This window comes from Rana temporaria, chromosome 6 (assembly GCF_905171775.1).
Source record: "Rana temporaria chromosome 6, aRanTem1.1, whole genome shotgun sequence".
Taxonomy (NCBI): domain Eukaryota; kingdom Metazoa; phylum Chordata; class Amphibia; order Anura; family Ranidae; genus Rana; species Rana temporaria.
Genome location: NC_053494.1, coordinates 99,307,743 through 99,327,345, shown reverse-complemented (window position 1 = coordinate 99,327,345; position 19,603 = coordinate 99,307,743). Strand labels below are relative to the sequence as shown.

Genomic DNA, 19,603 nt, shown 5'->3' with positions numbered 1-19,603 from the left:
CCCGAAAACATGCATCTGCTCTTCAATCAGGCAGCTCATTCCTCCTAGCATCTTAGCAACAGATGTGCATAAAACAAAAAACAAAAAAAACAGGACAAACTTCTTTCGATATTGAATCAATACAAAATGACGCATTTTAGTTTGAAATCTGGGACAATCCTGTATCATACAGGAAAGGTGGCAACCATGGCAATCTAGTGGGTCTTTAACCACTTCCACACCTTCCTGCCCAGACCAATTTTTAGCTTTCAGTGCTGTTGCACTTAGAATGACAATTGCTACACCAGGGCTCGACAAATACCGGGCGCCAGGTCGCCATGGCGACTAGAAATAGGGTCCTGGCGACTTGGCTTGGAAGGGGGGAGCTGGCTCCATCTGGTGGTGAGCCGTTGGTATTACAAGTTATTACCACCAGATGTGTAAGCTGGCGCCATCTGGTGGTGGCCGTTGGTATTACAAGTTAAGCATTACAAGTTAAACAGCAATTCTAATGTAATTTTTCGCTATTTTTCACTATTTTCACTGCCATCTTCTTCCCTCTAATTAGAACCCCCAAACATTATATATATTTCTTATCCTTACACCCTAGAGAATAAAATGGCGATCGTTGCAATACTTTCTGTCACGCCGTATTTGCGCAGCGGTCTTACAAGCGCACTTTTTTGTGAAAAAAATACTCTTTTTTTAATTAAAAAATAAAACCGTAAAGTTATCCCCATTTTTTTTGTTATATTATGAAAGATAATGTTACGCCGAGTAAATTCATACCCAACATGTCACGCTTTAAAATTGCTTTAAAATTGCGTCCGCTCGTGGAATGCCGACAAACTGTTACCCTTTAAAATCTTCATAGGCAACGTTTAAAAAAATCTACAGGTTGCATGTTTTGAGTTTCAGAGGAGGTCTAGGGCTAGAATTATTGCGGGCGCTGCTCACGTATGTGTTCGCTCCTGCGCGCAAGCTCGTCGGGACGGGGCGCGTTTTCTGGCTTCTAACTTTTTTAGCTGGCTCCTAGATTCCAAGCAAATTTGTCAAACCCTGTGCTATACTGTACCCAAACTAAATTTTTATCATTTTGTTCCCACAAATAGAGCTTTCTTTTGGTGGTATTTGATCACCTCTGGGATTTTTATTTTCTGCAAAAAAAAAAAAATTACTGAAAATTTTGAAAAAAATCGTTTTTTTTTTTTTGTTTCAAGTTACAAAACATTGTAAATAAGTTTTCTCCTTCATTGATGGGCACTGACGGGCACTGATGGGCACCGATGAGTTGGCACTGATGATGGGCACTAATAGGCGGCACAGATAGGTGGAACTAGGGCTGCAACTAACGATTATTTTCATAATCGGATAATAGCCTTTAAAAAAAAATTGCATTTAAAAAAAAAATTGGGGCCAATTTGTTGTTGGGCAGATTACAAAACACAAATTGGAGCAAAAACGCATTACATGCTTTTCTGCAGCTTCTCCATTGAAGTATATTGAACCAAAAAAAATAAAAATAGCACCGTTTTGTGTTAAAAAGTCCTTGCCCTTTCCAAATAGGCAGCAGCTGAAAAAAAATCATGGATGTGAACGTGTCCCATAGGAAAACATGTAAATGAACTGTAGTGTGTTTCTGCAAAAAGCACCAAAAAACAAGAGGTGTGAACCCAGGCCTGAGATGTTTAGTAACATAAAGGGGTTAAAAAAACAAAAATAAGTACAAAAAGAGCAAATAATCGCTCCTGTAAGGGGTTATTTTTTTTTCCTGTGGGACAGTGAAAGTGATATTTACAGTAGCGATGTGCTTTTTTGTACGAATGAGGGGCTAATTTTAGTTTTTTTAACCCTATTATGTTACTTGCCGATTAATCGATTATGAAATTAATCGATTACAATTTTCATAATCGATTAGTTGTCGATTAATCGATTAGTTGTTTTGACCCTAGGTGGAACTAACGTACTGTAGTGTGTTTTACTAATGTATGCCAATCAGTGCCAAACATTGCCTGCCAATCAGTGATGCCCATTGTGGGCACTGATTGGCATCCATTATTTCTGACTGTCATCCCTGGTGGTCTAGGGTGGCATACCTGTGGTGGGCATCCCTGGTGGTCGAGTGGCATCCCTGGTGGTCCAGTGTGGGCATCCTGATTACCGGCTTTTCCTGTTTACCACGTGATCAGCCATGATTGGACACAGCTGATCACGTGGTAAAGAGTCTCCGTCAGAGACTCTTTACCTAGATCGGTGCTGCGGGGTGTCAGACTGACACCCTGCAACAACGATTGCCACGATGCGCGCCCCCGGGGACGTCATATGAAGTCCAGTCAGGATATTGAAACCACTTTGCCGCCGTCCTTTTGTTATAGGGCCTGCGGCAAGTGGTTAAGAGCTGGAAGACGGAATTGTCAGGAAAAAACCTGTACGTACATACATACACACACATATGTAAAAAAACAAAAACACATTTTTAATACTTTATTTTTAGAAGTGATCACAATCTTTCTGTTCCCAGCTGCAAAAGGAGCTCAGGGAGCTGGGGGGAGAGGAGAAATAGCAGAACACCAATCTTCTCAGTAAATGGGGGGGGGGGGGGGTTGGGTCAACAGGACAAGTCTGATCATCATTGAGCAGGCCAAGTTCTCAGCACAGCTAGAAAACTGACCACGTTGTGCTCTGTTTGGTGTGGTCAGTTTTTAATAGGAAAGCAGAGGGACTGGAAGGAACACCAGGTATTTCACAGAAAATAAACAATAAAAAAAAGAGAACAGGATACTTTTCCATACACGTACATGGTACAGCAGGCACATATCGGAAACATAAAATTTTGGGTTTACATATTCTTTAATGCAGTGAGAGTCCTTGCTCTACCCCGAAGCTGAGGAGAAGGAGAAGTAGGACCATTTTAGCCCTAGTCTTTCTTTTGATCACAGGAGTGCAGTTTGTTTTGCACTCCTCTGACCCGGTTTCAGCCGACATTGTGCTAAAGTCTGCTGATGTCACTCAGCTGGTCCAGGCTCTGGACTGATCCTGACTTTATAGTCCTCCAGATGCCTGGATCGGAAGATGGCTTAGGCTCGGTGAGCTGCCTAGAGACTGAGCCAGACTCATCCCCTCCATAGGACAGCACTTCAGTGAGCTCTGGAGGGGCAGAGCAGGGAGCCAGTGGCTGACAGTCATCACTCTCTGCTTAGAGCAATCCGTGGTGTTTCAATACTCCGTTCTCACTGCACAGAAGCGGCAGGGGACAGATGCCACTTCCGACTGATGCTGCATTTGCTTAGGTGAGAGATTATATAATTAAATATACAGTACAGACCAAAAGTTTGGACACACCTTCTCATTCAAAGAGTTTTCTTTATTTTCATGAATATGAAAATTGTAGATTCACACTGAAGGCATCAAAACTATGAATTAACACATGTGGAATTATACATAACAAAAAAGTGTGAAACAACTGAAAATATATTTCATATTCTAGGTTCTTCAAAGTAGCCACCTTTTGCTTTGATTACTGCTTGGCACACTCTTGGCATTCTCTTGATGAGCTTCAAGAGGTAGTCACCTGGCGCAGCACCCCATCACTCTCCTTCTTGGTCAAATAGCCCTTACACAGCCTGGAGGTGTGTTTGGGGTCATTGTCCTGTTGAAAAATAAATTATGGTCCAACTAAACGCAAACCGGATGGAATAGCATGCCGCTGCAAGATGCTGTGGTAGCCATGCTGGTTCAGTATGCCTTCAATTTTTATTAAATCCCCAACAGTGTCACCAGCAAAGCACCCCCACACCATCACACCTCCTCCTCCATGCATCACGGTGGGAACCAGGCATGTAGAGTCCATCCGTTCACCTTTTCTGCGTCGCACAAAGACACAGGGGTTGGAAGCAAAGATCTCAAGTTTGGACTCATCAGACCAAAGCACAGATTTCCACTGGTCTAATGTCCATTCCTTGTGTTCTTTAGCCAAAACAAGTCTCTTCTGCTTGTTGCCTTTCTTTAGCAGTGGTTTCCTAGCAGATATTCTACCATGAAGGCCTGATTCACACAGTCTCCTCTTACCAGTTCTAGAGATGTGTCTGCTGCAAAAGGTGGCTACTTTGAAGAACCTAGAATATGAAATATATTTTCAGTTGTTTCACACTTTTTTGTTATGTATAATTCCACATGTGTTGATTCATAGTTTTGATGCCTTCAGTGTGAATCTACAATTTTCATAGTCATGAAAATAAATGAGAAAAAATGAATGAGAAGGTCTGTCCAAACTTTTGGTCTGTACTATATATAGATTATTTTTTTAACCCAAGCATATATTTCTCTTTTAAATGCAGGCAGAGGTTTAGCGTAATACATTAGTGTACTAAAACTCACAATATCCACCATTTAAATGGGCATCATCAGATGAAATCCCTTATTTGGGAATCTTTGAATGGCTGCACCCACAGTTGCTTTTAAGGATTTTAATAATTAAACTATGCTATTCCAATATCCAGCTCTCTCGTTCTCCTAACGTCGTATACCTTTGGTCTAAGAAAAAAAACTTGGACTTTTAGCTCCCTGCCTCAGTGATCATCAATATAACCAGGAAACGTTATGATCAATATGTGGACAGTACAGAGGCAAAACACTGAATAATCAGGGGTACATAACTGCTTGGTAGCTGTGAAAATTAACATAAGATTTTTACCCAAGTTGTGGCATACAATATTTACAGGTGCATCAAAAAATTTATAAATTAAAATAATTCGCTTTTTTGTTGTTCTGAGGATTATGGTTTACAGCTAGTGAAAACCCAAAATTCAGTATCTCAGAAAAGTACAATATTACATGAGACCAATAAAAAAAGATTAATACAGAAATGTTGATTTACTGAAAAGTATGTCCATGCAGGCACCCAATACTTGGTCGGGGATACATTTGTATGAATTACTGCATCAATGCGGCATGGCAGGGAGACGATCAGCCTGTGGCACTGCTGAGGTGTTATAGAAGCCCAGGTTGCTTTGATAGCAGCCTTCAGCTCGTCTGCATTGTTGGGTCTGGCCTCTCATCTTTCTCTCGACAATACCATACAGATTCTCTATGGGGTTTAGGTCAGGCAAGTTTGCTGGCCAATCAAGCACAGTGATACCATGATCATTAAACCAGGCATTGGTACTTTTGGCAGTGTGGGCAGCTGCCAAGTCCTGCTGGAAAATTACATAATTAAATCAAGATCTCCATAAAGCTGGTCAGCAGAGGGAAGCATGAAGTGCTCTAGAATTTCCTGGTAGAGTGCTGCGCCAACTTCGGACTTGAAAAAACACAGTGGACCAACACCAGCAGATGACATGGCTCCCCAAATCATCACTGACTGGAAACTTCACACTGGACCTCAAATAAAGATTTTTCATCTCACCCTTTATTACATGTGTAAGATGGGACTAATGTCCATTATTTTGGTAGGAAGTTGACAAATTTGTATCTGCTGTACTGGGTATCCCTAATATGTTGCATCCTAAAAATTGTTTGTTGGGTATTTTTTGTGAATTAGCAGTTTCTACACACATTACACAGTTAAGTTTTTAAAACATTTTTTGCCAGAAAGACTATTCTCATGGGCTGGAAGGGAACCTCGTGGCCCACTGTAACCACCTGGCTTCAACTGATTAATAACAGTCTACCCTATATAAGCTCACTTTTGAGCTACGAAAGCGACCTCTCCTCTTCGACAAATTGTGGAATAGAAGTCCTCTAACCTTAGCGCCTTTGAACTCAGAAACTTTAGTCTATGGTACTGACATTTGTTCTTCCCTGCATGACTCAGTGACCTAATGCATGTGTTATACGTTCTGCTATGAATCAAATCTAACCATTGAAGCTATATTTTCATGTATGTATACATTATATGTGAGACTTCGAAGGCACAGTCTGGTTTTGGTTGCGATTGTAACCTTTGTTGTTGCTTATGTAAAAGTTCAATAAACAAAAATCTTAATAAAAAAAAGGTAAGAAGTGCCGCTGTTGTGTATAATGTGGAAAACTAACCTTTATTCTCAATTGCCAGCATGCTCCCTTTTTAATTGTGGGCGTGTGAAGCCCACTAGTGTATTCTTCCGGGATTAAGGTACTGCTGGCTACCCAGCATGCACCTCCTGATCGTGCACATGTGCATGAAATACAAGGCCATCACAACATCGATTATCGCCTTGCATTGCATCATTTCCTGTTTGGAAATAAGGTAATATTAACAGGTGGTGATGCCCACTTACTCCTGGGAATGATGAAAATCATCTTCCAGGAGCCAAGGCTCTGGAGGAAATTATGTACCTCGCAACAGTGGTGTTAAACAGGACCAAGCCCAAAAAAATAAATGTCCAATGTGGTTTTAACTTGCTGTAATGAAGCGAATGGTGCCAACATGTATTTGGGTGGAACACTTTAAGGGCAAAGGAAACCTTTACAGGTGTCTCGAGTTTGTGGATTAGAGTGCGACACCATGAGTCTGCAAAATTTTATTTCTTTACAGTTTTCAAAATTTTCAGAAAATACTGAATTTTGTATTTTCACTAGCTGTAAGCCATATTCATTAAAATTAAAATAAATAAATGCTGGAAATACATCACTCTGTGTGTAATGAATCGAAATAATATATATTTCACTTTATGGATTGAATCACTGAAATATATTACCTTTTTAAGGATATTAAATAATTTTGAGATGCACCTGTATATATATATTTTTTGGAAATAGAATATGTTTGTACATATTAGCCATCATTCATAATAAATCAACATTTTTAATGACCATTCAATTGAATTATGGTACCCTGAAAATGTCAACTTTTTAGCTATATCTCTGTTTTTATATGTTCATGCTATAACTGGAGAGTTGACAAAAAAAAAAGTCACCATGGGACCCAACCACTGTAGCAAAGCAATGCGTTGCAAGGTCTCTCCCACAACATAAAACCTGTTCTTCTGTTCACAGCTAAAGACAACAAAAAAAAAAATGTTTTCCTCTTTTTTTTGCTTCAGATTGAGTGTAGAAGACCGCTCATATTTTTATCACTGAAGATTCACCCTATTTGTCCTGTTTACCATTTACACCAAGAGTGAAAGAAAATTCACCAGAATAAGAGAAAACAGAGAAAAAAAAAATCTTCCAATGGGGACAGCTCTGGTGACAACCAGAGATACCCTCACTTTGGAGGGATTTCCTCTCATATGCTCTTGGCGTATATGGGACAGGAAGTGAAGAAATATCTCCCCTATAGGGCACAGATGGCAAAGGCAAAAAAAAAAAAAAAAACAACCAACCAACATAGCCATCCCTTACTCTATCCGAAATGGAAAAGACGTTTTGCCTTTAATTCCACTTTAAAACGGTAACATTTTCTAATGAAAAATCCTAGATGCCATGGTGAGATCATGTTTGTTATCAGGCCACATTTTCTCTGTGTGCCAGATATTGGTTTCTTTTTGTATGCAAGTCATGAAAGAATATGCTTCACCTGGCACAGATCTTTTTTTATAAAAACCACAGCCACGACTGCACTGCAAGCATGAAAGAAAACAATTTTCAGCACACAAGGACAATATGACCTAGGCAATAATACTTACTGTCACTTGCTGGCATCCAGGCCTATTAATAGACTTCTAAAAGTACATTATTGAATACTATAACACTACAGAATTTAAGAAAAAAAAAGGTGGAAACAAAAACAAACTCAAAACATTTTTTAAAACTAGGATACATTTTTGAAAGCAGTATGTAACTAAAATAACATGTTTCTTTTACTACTACCGATATAAGCAGATTATACAAATCATTACGACAGGAAATGTTTTAAGACCTTGGACCGGCTTTACACAAGGACCAGTTAGAACAGTTCAATTCTGTTGGTGTTCATTGTACTTCTTACACAAGAGTGAAAATGAGGTCTCACGGAGTCACATTTCATTTGCTTCTATACAGGATTAGATTCTCACACATCACTAAGAATTTAGGCAGAATATAAAAGCAATGGTATCACAAAGGATCAAGCTAATTACGCATTTAAAGCAATTTCTACTTTTTCTTGCTTTAAATGATTATTACATTTCCATACAAGTCTGTCAACTAATTCTCAATGACCTCAGAAGTGTCTCAAACTGATGCCATTAACACAAGTCTGAAGGCTATTGACACAGGCCCAAAAAATGCTGAAATTCTGACCTGGCGCACTGAAGGATTCCCTGACAAAGCACTAAATGTGGATTTATAATAAGTTGGGAGCCATTAGTGTATGTCATACAGCAGGGGGTTTTACACACTGCCACGTGTGTAAAAAAAAAAAAAATCTGACATATTGTAGCTGTCCATAAGACATGCCCCTTTATCCTATCCTCACAAATTCAGGACCCTGATGGCTGGTAAATTTTTATCAAAGTTACTATACAGGGCACGGTCGTTACCATAGCCAAACTATATGCCCTCAATACTCATACTGTTGCCTCCCTCTCTAGCACTCTGAAGAAACTAGCAGAGTTCAAAGAGGGCCTTTTACTGCTAGGCGGGGATATTAATCTGCCACCTCCAGTTGGACATATATTTGGGGAAATCCTCTTTCCTTTAGAGCCCTGAAACACTTTAAAGTGGTTGTAAACCCTTTACAACCACTTTAACCTACAGGTAAGCCTAGAATAAGGCTTACCTGTAGGTGCTTGAAATATCTCCCAGACCTGCATGGTCTAGGAGATATTTGCAAATTGCTGTACGGGGATTTGTTCTGCGCATGCGTCAGAGTTAGAAAGGGCACGGTGTGCCGTTTCTAACTCAGGTCATGCCATGAGTGGAGGCTCCTGCGCCACTCACAGAGCCGAATTTCGTGAACGCTGGAAAGAAGAGGGGTGAAGAATGGCTGCTCTGCTCGTGAGAAAGACAGGGACATCGCGGGCTTCTCCTGCAGGTAAGTGTCACATAATGGGCTACCATGCGATGCATAGTAGCCCATTATGCTTTACCTTTGCAGGGAAACAAAGAGGAAGTAACACCCATCAGGGTTTACTTCCTCTTTAAGGACACTCTTGCAAACCCTCCACGTGGTTGATTTCTGGAGATCTAGGAATGCCAAGAATAAGGATTATAGTTACTACTCTGCTACCCATAAGTTGTATCCCCAACTAGATCTCCTGTACGTGGACCAGTATCACCTTTATAAATATCTGCGACGCTAGCATAGGACAAATCACTATATTTGATCATGCCCACTAGCCCTGCTTCTGGCACTCCCACGCTTACACCGCCAAGACTGGACTTGGAGGTTGAACGAATGCCTTTTGGATGAAAGCACTGTACTGGCAGACCTTACAATCGGCCATTAAAGCCTAGTACACATGATCGGTTCTTCCGGACAAAGCCTCAGACTTTTGTACGAAGGGCGTTTGCTGAGAACTTGTCTTGCATACCAACAGCACACAATTGTTGGCCAACAAACACGAATATAGTACATGATTTTTCAGCTCTTTAGCACCACCCTTTGGGCACCTTCTGCTAATGTTGCGTTTGGTGAGCATTGCTTCTAGCATGCGTGTTTTTACTTTAGACTTGTGTACACACGCTCGTAAAGTCCAACAACAGACCATTGTCCATTGAACATTTTAAAGCCTGCCATCCAACATTTGTCTGCGGAAAATGCACAATTGTTCGATGGAGCCTACAAACGGTCGGATTTCCCACCAACAGCCTGTCATCACACAATTACTGTCGGAAAATCTGATCGTGTGTATGAGGCTTTAAACATACTTTACTTTGAACACTTGTGATGAGGTATGTTTGGGAGGACCGCAAAGCAGTGATCCGTGGTGCACTTAACATGGTTCCAGGATAAAAAGGTAGAAACTTAAAGAGATCATTGACCCACTTACTGAAATACAGACATTGGAGTGCCGGCATAAACGCCTTCTCCAACCGTCTCAGATTGTTAAATTGTCTGAGCCAAGACTTGTCTTTCTGAATGGGAAGCTGGGAATAAGCCCCGCTACTGTGCCCATAGATTTTATGAACATGGCAATAAATGTGGCCGCCTACAATTACAGATTCTGAGAAAGAAACAAAACCTTTGCCATTTTCATAAATTGAAGGTAAGAGACAGATACATTTGGGATTCTGCACAAATGGCCAATGAATTTAGGCTTTACTATCAATCCCTATACAATCTCAAGCTCCCGCCAGACCCTCTACCCTCTATCCGAATGCCAACAATGAAATCTTATACAAAAATACCTGAAGGAGGTGGGACATCCGTGTCTTTCAGAAACGATAGTGGAGTAGCTGGAATGGCCCATAACTCCCTTAGAAATAGACACGGTTATCTAAGGCCTCTTTAAGGGAAGAGCCTGGGCCCAGACGGCTTTACCCATGCTTACTTGAAAAAAACAAGTGAACACGGATACAAACAGTTTGGTGATCAGGATGCAGGGTCTCCTCCCTACGGTCGTCCATCCTGATCAAATGGGTTTCATAATGGGCAGGGAAACCAGAGATGACATCAGAGCCCTTAAAGGGGTTGTAAAGAATTGATTTTATTTTTTTAAATAACAAACATGTCATACTTATCTCCACTGTGCAGTTCATTTTGCACAGAGTGGCCCCGATCCTGCTGTTCTGGGGTCCCACAGCGGCTGTCTCGGCTCCTCCCTGCTAAAGTTAACCCCCTCTGGGAAGCTCTTTCCTGAGGGGGTTAGCTTGCAGGCGCGCTCCCGTGTCATACAGTTGGCATCCATAGACATGTAGAGCTGGATACAATAAGTGTTTCAAATTAGCATTGTTGGGTCACCTTTTGCCTCTGGAAAACCTTGGACAAATGTATGGCAGTTTCCCTCATGGACACCTTGTGCCATAGGCAATTGAGTGACTTGAGTGCGGAAATTGCACTCCAAACTGAGATCTGTAGAAAGTCTAACGGCCCTTGAAACCATGTGCGTTTCAGATAGGAAACTACAGCACCTCTTATCACAAACCTATAGGTTACTCTTATCCTATCATTCCCAGACAACACCTTGTTATGTGCATGAATGGAAAGCGGAATTAGGACTGAACTTCACGCCCACTCAATTGCAAAATATCATGAAGCTATCCCGTGTCTCATCTATTAGCTCTAAGACCCAGGAGTCTTGTTACAAAAAAATGTTTCCAGCTGGTAAAAGACACCTTTAAAGTTGACTAAAATCTTTCAGAGTGTGGTCTCCAAGTGTGGAGAGGTTGCGCCCAGAAGGGCACATTTATAAAACTTTCGTGGCACTGCCCCAAAATCCAAGAATTTTGGAAGGATGCCTTTCCCTTTGATTAGGAAAACCACCCCTTAGGAAATACAATTATCCCCCCTTCACTGTCTCCTTCCATGCTACCCCCTCCTCCCTTAACTCGTACAAAAATAGCATTGCACCACAACTTTTGAACGCAGAAAAAAAACTCCTACCCAAAGCTTGGAAGTGGTCCCAGTGTCCCACACTGCAGGACTGGAAGCGGGAGGTGGAGGGCATCATTGAAGTAGAGAGGTGGGTTCTTACTGCCAAGTATAAACAGGAACAATTTCACAATATTTGGTCTGGGTGGATGTATTGTTCACAATAAACAACAGACCAAAATCAACCCCCATTACCTAGTTCCAGGTAATGGGAGTTTTTTCCAGGTACTGCTCTCCCCACTTAGTTTGCGACACCCTCTTAGATGCGCATGACTCCATGTGAAGCTTGCATCAAAAGCATCCACAGGGCGAAATACTAGGCTGCTTTGTCCACATTTAAAACAGTTTTATTCTTGCACATACTGTTGAAGAAGCAGAGAAACAAAAAACGCGTATAGCATGGTCATGTCCTCACTCTTATACAGCTCCTTCAACTCCAAGGACAATGATTGTCAATTCATTTCACAAAATGTATTGGTTATGGAGATTCACTTCTGCAATCCTCTTGTAGCTAGCCGTAATGCAACATTGGGAGGATTATGACATTAATGTTATATTCCGTTTACATGTATGTATCCGAGAGACTCCATTGCCTCCGAGTGTCTCTTAGGCCTTTTTGCTCCAACCAGGTCTCATTTTCTTGTACCTTTTTATGATTGTACCCTATTCATTTTTCTTGTATTTTTCTTTGTATATTTTTCTATGTACTTGCAAAATTGGTAATAAAAAGATTATACAAAAAAAAAAAAAAAAATCTGACATGCTGACTGTCAGCCCTCAGTTGGCAGTGATCCGGCAAGCCACACAGCTGCTGGATTGCCTTCACCAATCCCTGGTAGTTCCATCTGTTATTGTTATGTGCAATAGGTTCACGAAGAGCGGTGTGTGTAGCAGCCATTTTGTTCATGTTCAGCCACTACATTTTATTTGTCAATAGCTTTAAAAAACAGAGATCCAGCATCTCTAATTCCCTTTGCACCCCCCAATAAAGGGTCACTTTATACAATATGCAAACTGTTAACGGAGGCCGGGACCTTATTAATCTATTGATCAGACACAAACCTTTTCATCAGCCAATCCACAATGCAAGTCTAGAAACGTTGGACATTAATCTGCATATTAGCAGGCTGTACCCAGTAGGTACTCAGAGAAAGGAGTACCTATAGAAAACTGTCTCTGGGACATAGTCATAACCATAGTGACATCCCAGAAACCACTTCACAGATGCTTAAAGGGGTTGTAAAGGTTCATGTTTTTCACCTTAATGCATCCTATGTGTAGCGCCCCCTTACTTTTCAGTATGGGCGCTACGCTAGAGTAAGTTGGAATGGGAGGATTAGTTTACTCCCATTCACAGGTTTATGAAAATTTAGGCTGTTGCCAATTTTCAGAATTTGTCCTGTGGGTCAGTCTGCGCTCCGGGGGTGCGTTATCACCCCCGGGCGGCAGCTAGCGCTAGAGGGGTTCTGACAGACCCACCTTCTCTCAGCAGCCAATTAGAGGAGTTCTTCCCACGTTGAGCATGCTGGGAGGGGGATATATCTGGGCAACAGCCTTTTGGCCGTTCTGTTCTATGCGGGGCACGAGTTCCAGGTGCGGTACCCACGTTCAGGGTGCGCGCAACCATGGGCCCGCCACCGTGGCCTACTTTACTGGGGTCACGCACCATGCAGAGGCTTATCCCAACCAGGAGAGGGGCCCCAGCGACTGGCTGGGTCCCAGCCTTCTACTGAGAGGATCCTAAGCCGGGAGCTGTGCGATGGGGGATTGGCTCGGGAGAACCTAGAACCAGAGGTTGTCCAGGAGGCCTAGACGAACCATCGGGGATCCGGTCACCACACTGTATGACAGGTATGCTTAAGCTTTCAGTGGGTGACACTATCTGAACTGACTGGGAGGATTCATTTAACCTAATTTCACAAATCTCAAGATGTCGAGCCTGTGGCAGAGGCCTGTTCCTCCCAGTGATTCTTAAGTGGCGCTCTGGCTGCCAGGCCTGTGATAGACGCCTGTCTGGGGGCACTTTACCCACCCTGATTATGGTGGCGACGAATTGTGTTACATTATGGCTGAGAGCAGGCTTGCTCTCTTTCATATCCAAGGCCTGATAGTAAAGTTTCTCTATGCTCATCAACTTTTCTCTCTTGTCTGTCATGTTGATGTTGGCCATGTTGGGCCTTGGAATAAAGCATTGAAAACTCAATTGACGTCTCGACACTTGCTCTTTATTCACACTCACAGCTATTACCCCTAGACCAAGTCAAGAAGGTAACTTAAATAGGCTGATCCCAAACGAAACAGCGGCTCCTTCGGGGGTGAGCGCTACATATGCATTAAAGGTGAAAAAACATCCGACGATTACAGGCCCCCCAGTTTACTTACCTGAGCACTCGAAAGTCCCGCATCGAGAACACGCTTGATCTCAGCCCGGTCTTTTCGGCTCTTCATTGAATAGGTTGAAAATAGCGCAACCATTGGCTTGTGCTACCGTCAATCAACTCCAATGACACGAGAGCCAGGGGGAAGGGCCGAGTCCTGTAGTCAGCGGCAATGGACACTGGATACAAGACTCGGGAGCGCGCCCACAAGGCAACCCTATTGGGAGAGCACTTCCCAGGGGGTTATCAGAAGCGGGGAGGAGCAAAGACAGCCGTCGAGGGACCCCAGAAGATGTGGATCAAGGCCACTCTGTGCAAAACGAGCTGCACAGTGGAGGCAAGTATAGCATGTTTGTGATTTAAAAAAAAAAATAACAATCACTTTAAATGGCCAGATGGCCCTTTTATTTCTGTTTTACGGTCACAATTTCTTTGTGCCATCCTTTTTCTGTAAATATTTTATTTGCACAATTTGACCTTTTCATTATAAAACCTTATTTGTCTCTAAATGATTTTAAACTTAAAAAACCCGTCTCTTGAAGAGCGCTACTGTATATTATAAATCCTCTGCACATACCTGTCTGTGGTGACAGTGTGTGTTACAGACATTTATTTTAAAAGCATAGTTGGTATTTCTAATATTGTGATGGGTTGATAGGCCCAAAGCTATCGCGTGTGAGTTTAAAGGGTTAATTTCTTAATAAACTTAACCCAGCAACAATCACTCAAAGGCTGCTTGTACCTAGATTGAGGTCCCGCAAGCTGGAAAATTTTTGTGCAGGGTGCAGCCGAGAGTGGCATTGTTACATAAGTGACAGGGTGGTGTTAGATTGGCCAGTCCTTTGTCACGAGTTGGTGAAAAGGGCAGGGATCCGATAGTCACTTTCGTCACACCATCCTCCCTTCAATGTTTCCTGGGTTCCGCTGTCTTTCCTCGGGGCCCGAAAGCCCCATGGTTGGTGCTGCCAGGTAGAGAGGGAGACCAGCGAATATCCATTCACTGATCTACCCTAGCGAATGAACACAGAAGCAATGTGCATTCAACCACATCTGGGTTCAGGTGAGCTGAAGTAGCTTCAGCTTGGTCCAAACAAATTAGTTAAAGGGACAGTAAACATGGAGATCAGCTTAAGCCCTTGATGAGTGGGTGCAGCCCCATTGCAAGTGAGCATTTTCAGATTTTCTGGAGTTAAGCTTTAAGCAATTTAAAGTGATTGTAAAGCCAAGTTTAGTATTAGTAAAGTATTGCACAGGCACTCATGTAGGTGTGCTCCCAAGCCAGGCCGTTTGCATTAATTAACACAGCATGGCTTAGACCAGTGGTCTCAAAGTACCGGCCCGCGGGCCATTTGTGGCCCGCGGACCAGTTATAAATGGCCCCCATGCAGGGCGGAAGTGGGGGGAGCAAAGAGGAAAAAAAAACTTTTTTTTTTTTTAACTGGCGCCATCTGGTGGTGAGCCCTTGGTATTACAAGTTATTACCACCAGATGTGAGCTGGCGCCATCTGGTGGTGGCAGTTGGTATTACAAGTTAAGCATTACAAGTTAAACAGCAATTCTAATGTTGTTTTTCACTATTTTCACTGCCATCTTCTTCCCTCTAATTAGAACCCCCAAACATTATATATATTTTTTATCCTAACACCCTAGAGAATAAAATGGCGATCGTTGCAATACTTTCTGTTACGCCGTATTTGCGCAGCGGTCTTACAAGCATACTTTTTTGGGAAAAAATTACACTTTTTTTAATTAAAAAAATAAGACAACAGTAAAGTTATCCCCATTTTTTGTAATATTATGAAAGATAATGTTACGCCGAGTAAATTCATACCCAACATGTCACGCTTCAAAATTGCGTCCGCTTGTGGAATGCCGACAAACTTTTTTACCCTTTAAAATCTTCATAGGCGACGTTTAAAAAAAATCTACAGGTTGCATGTTTTAAGTTACAGAGGAGGTCTAGTGCTGGAATTATTGCTCTCGCTCTACCAATCACGGCGATACCTCACATGTGTGGTTTGAACACCGTTTACATATGTGGGCGCTGCTCGCGTATGTGTTCGCTTCTGCGCGCAAGCTGGTCGGGACGGGGTGCGTTTTCTGGCTCCTAACTTTTTTAGCTGACTCCTAGATTCCAAGCAAATTTGTCAAACCCTGACTTACACCAGTGCTGGTGGTAATAATGCGCTCACTGACACCAGTGCTGGGGGTTAATAATGTGTTCGCTGACACCAGTACTGTTTTTGAAGTTTGAAAGTTTGCATGCGGCCCCCCATGGCATATGAAAACCTGTCTTGTGGCCCTCAGGTAATTTGAGTTTGAGACCCCTGGCTTAGACCCACACACTTTGCACTAAATTTTACTGCTCCCACTTCTCTCAGTAAGTCTGTGAATGCAGGAAGAAAGCAGGATGGGACAGTGGAAGTTTTTTTACCTTAAAGTGGTTGCAAAGACACCTTCTGTGTGCAGCAGCCCCCTCATACTTATCCGAGTTCCATCTCGATCCAGCACGAGACACTCGGCTGTCTGATTGGTTGATACACAGCAGCGGGAGCCATTGGCTCCAGCTACTGTCAAAAGTCAGTAAGCCAAATAAGAGAGAGAGAGGGGAGGGGGGGCCGAGCCAATGCTCCGTGTCTGAATGGACACACAGAGCAGTGGCTCGGCCTGGGTGCCCCCATAGCAAGCTTCTAGCTGTGGGGGCACTCAGCAGAAGAGAGGGGCCAGGAGAGATGGCAAGGGATCCGAGAAGGAAGATCTGGGCTGCTCTGTACAAAACCACTGCACAGAGCACGTTGCTCTGCTACTCTCCCTGCTGCTTCAAAACTATCTGGCCTTTATATCATCCCCATTGTTGGATAAAAAGCTGTATCCTAGTGTCTGTGCTTTATTATCGATTTCTACCTGTCTTAAGAGCATCTCTCAGCGATCACGTGACTTTCGATTCTCTCCTCCCCAGCTGATGTCAGCAGGGAAATCTCGGACCACACTATCAGATGGGGAGAGCAGAGAGCCTGGAGTCATGTGATTGCTGGGAGACGCTGTTAAAACAGATAGAAACCAGCTTTTTTTTTATAAAGCACAGGCACTAGGATACAGCTTTTTATCTGACAAAGTGGATGATATAAAGATGAGAAATGTAATTAAAACTCTGAAAGTCATACAATGAAGACTGGAAGGAATAGGAGTCAAATGTTCTTTTGTGGTGGGTATAAGGCACATCTTACTGAAACATATGTGTTATTGCCTGGCCTAAAATCGGAAAGGGAACAGGTCAACACACCCATACACAGGAGAATGAGACAGTAAATACATTTTCTGTTGTGAAGGTTGGTCATAATGCATATAAAAAAAAAAAACTATAACATAAAACTTGGGAGGTGTATGCAAGTGTAAATTGAGAAATACAGATGAGCAGAGAAAAAGACTACTTTAAAGCTCTGGTATGTCAGAGAACTAGAACACAGACCAAATAAGACTATAGTAGGTCAATGACATCAAGAGTATCTGCGCCCCTGTACGTCGGGGGTTGTGGCATCCCCTCCCACAGATCACTGGAATGTCAAATGACTTACAGGTTCAAGAGTCACACCCATTCAGAATAATCACAAGCTCATCCCTAGTTTTCACACCTGCCGTGGCCATTCTCTTTCCCATTTTATATTACACAAATTGCAACAAAAGTGTATATAAATACTCACATAGATTTCACTGTGATCAAAGCGTTTTTTGAGATTGTCGATAAAAGCTTCTTCAGTGAGAGGCTCTAAAAGCACCATATCCCCCACACCTATCATGTTGTCAAGAAGTGACGTTTTGCCCTCCATTTTGGTCATGGTACCCTAGAAGAAAAACAAACAAAGTCAAAATAAATTACTAGGACTTACTGCAGTAAACAAAGTTATTAACAATGATATATTTTATCAACTTTTTTTATTGTATATTATACTGGGCAACCTGAAAAAGATAAAATGTACAATTAGCAAGAAACGTCTGGTTGGCCGCACATCTAGTTAAAATCATCTTTATTAGCACATATCCATAAATGCAACTCCAAATCACAAAAATGGGGAAACAGCATCACCAGCTAATGTGTTTTGCACCCCCTTAGCGCTTGATCATAGCTCACAGATATATTGTGTACAATTGCAATGCAAGTCATCTTGTAATTGAAGGTTATTAAAAATTACCTTTACTTGTCATTCTGAAGCCGCTGTAGTTTTCTATAAAGTAGGGCTGTTACTGATTAAAATTTTCGATGTTCGATTAATTATAAACGCACGTAGATTTTTCGGATCACGACCATATATATATAGTCTCCACTAATATCCACAGACATCTCCCCCACTGTAATATCCACAAACACCTCCCCCACTGTAATATCCACAAACACCTCCCCCACTGTAATATCCACAGACACCTCCCCCACTGTAATATCCACAGACACCTCCCCCCCTGTAATATCCACAAACACCTCCCCCCCTGTAACATCCACAGACATCACCCACACTGTAATATCCACAAACACCTCCCCCACTGTAATATCCACAAACACCTCCCCCACTGTAATATCCACAGACATCTCCCCCACTGTAATATCTACAGACATCTCCCCCCCCCCTGTAATATCCACAGACATCACCCACACTGTAATATGGTCCACATCTCCCCCTCTGTATATGAAGATTAGTGCTTGCTTAGTCTTACCAGAGAAGCCAGCCAAACACGAGCAGTTGAGGCCGGATGAGGACGTCAGCGCGCCGCTCAAGGCTCACCTAGGCCGCCGCCGGGTGGACCAAGATGGCCGCCGCTCTGGGAGCTAGGCCGAAGCTGTGGTCTTTCCTATGGCCAAGGCAGCAGCAGAGCTCTGCGGATCATGTGGTGTGCCAATCCGCATATGGTGATCCATTGCACCACTAGTACTGATCAAAACAATTTTGATCGATCAAATTTTTTTACAATTAATCAAGGAATTAATCGTTAATTTCAACAGCCCTACTATAAAGGCAAAGCGATATGGCTACATGGAGTTGTTCTGTACACAGAATGTGTACTGACCACTCCCCAGAAACAAAATTTTCTGCTTGTGCGATTGGCTCACCAATTTCCCAAGAAGTTTGCCTAAGATACAAGTCAGGTTTCAGGCATCCCCTGCAACAATTGGCAAGATATTTCCAATAGGAACACGTCTAAAGGGATGGAGGCCCAGCAGCTTTTCTCGGTGCCACAGCTGCCACAGCAGAAAAACAAAAGGTAGGAATCTGCAAAGGTTGTTATATTCCTTGCAATGTGAATAGATCATCCAGTGAAAATGTTTTTTTCTCAACATAAGTGGAGTTACCCTTTAGCTGGTGATGCTGTTCCATCATATTTGTGATTTGGAGTTGCTTTAATGTATATGTTTTAAAAAAGATTATTTTAGCTGGGTGTGCAGCCAACCAGACCTTTCTTCCTACATAGAATCTGTGATGGACAGGGTCTGCACCTGGAAGTCTGTCATGGAGGTGGAGCAGGAACCTTGAGCAGTGTTTGCTTCTAAAATAAATGTACATTTTACTAAAACTATCACCGACATCACTAATTTATATATATATATATTATAATTATATTATATACACACACACACACACACACACACACACACACATATATATATATATATATATATATATATATATATATATATATATACACACACACACACACGTTATAAATATCTGACAAATAATAAATTTAATATATTTTGTATATTACCAACTTTTTTTTAAGGGCATGCCCAGAATTTTTTTTTATTTTTTTTAGAGTGGGGAAA

At 42.1% G+C, this 19,603-nt stretch overlaps 1 protein-coding gene across 4 annotated transcripts in view; it reads right to left on the bottom strand.

Moving 5' to 3' along the window:
- MYO1B (myosin IB) overlaps positions 1 to 19,603 on the bottom strand; it is a 296,930-nt gene that overhangs the window by 227,023 nt on the left and 50,304 nt on the right. For all 4 annotated transcript variants that reach the window (XM_040357071.1, XM_040357073.1, XM_040357074.1 and 1 more), the window contains exon 2: positions 17,493 to 17,633. In XM_040357071.1, coding sequence (XP_040213005.1) covers positions 17,493 to 17,627 — 135 coding nt within the window. In that variant the 5' untranslated portion in view covers positions 17,628 to 17,633. The remainder of the gene's footprint in view (positions 1 to 17,492; positions 17,634 to 19,603) is intronic.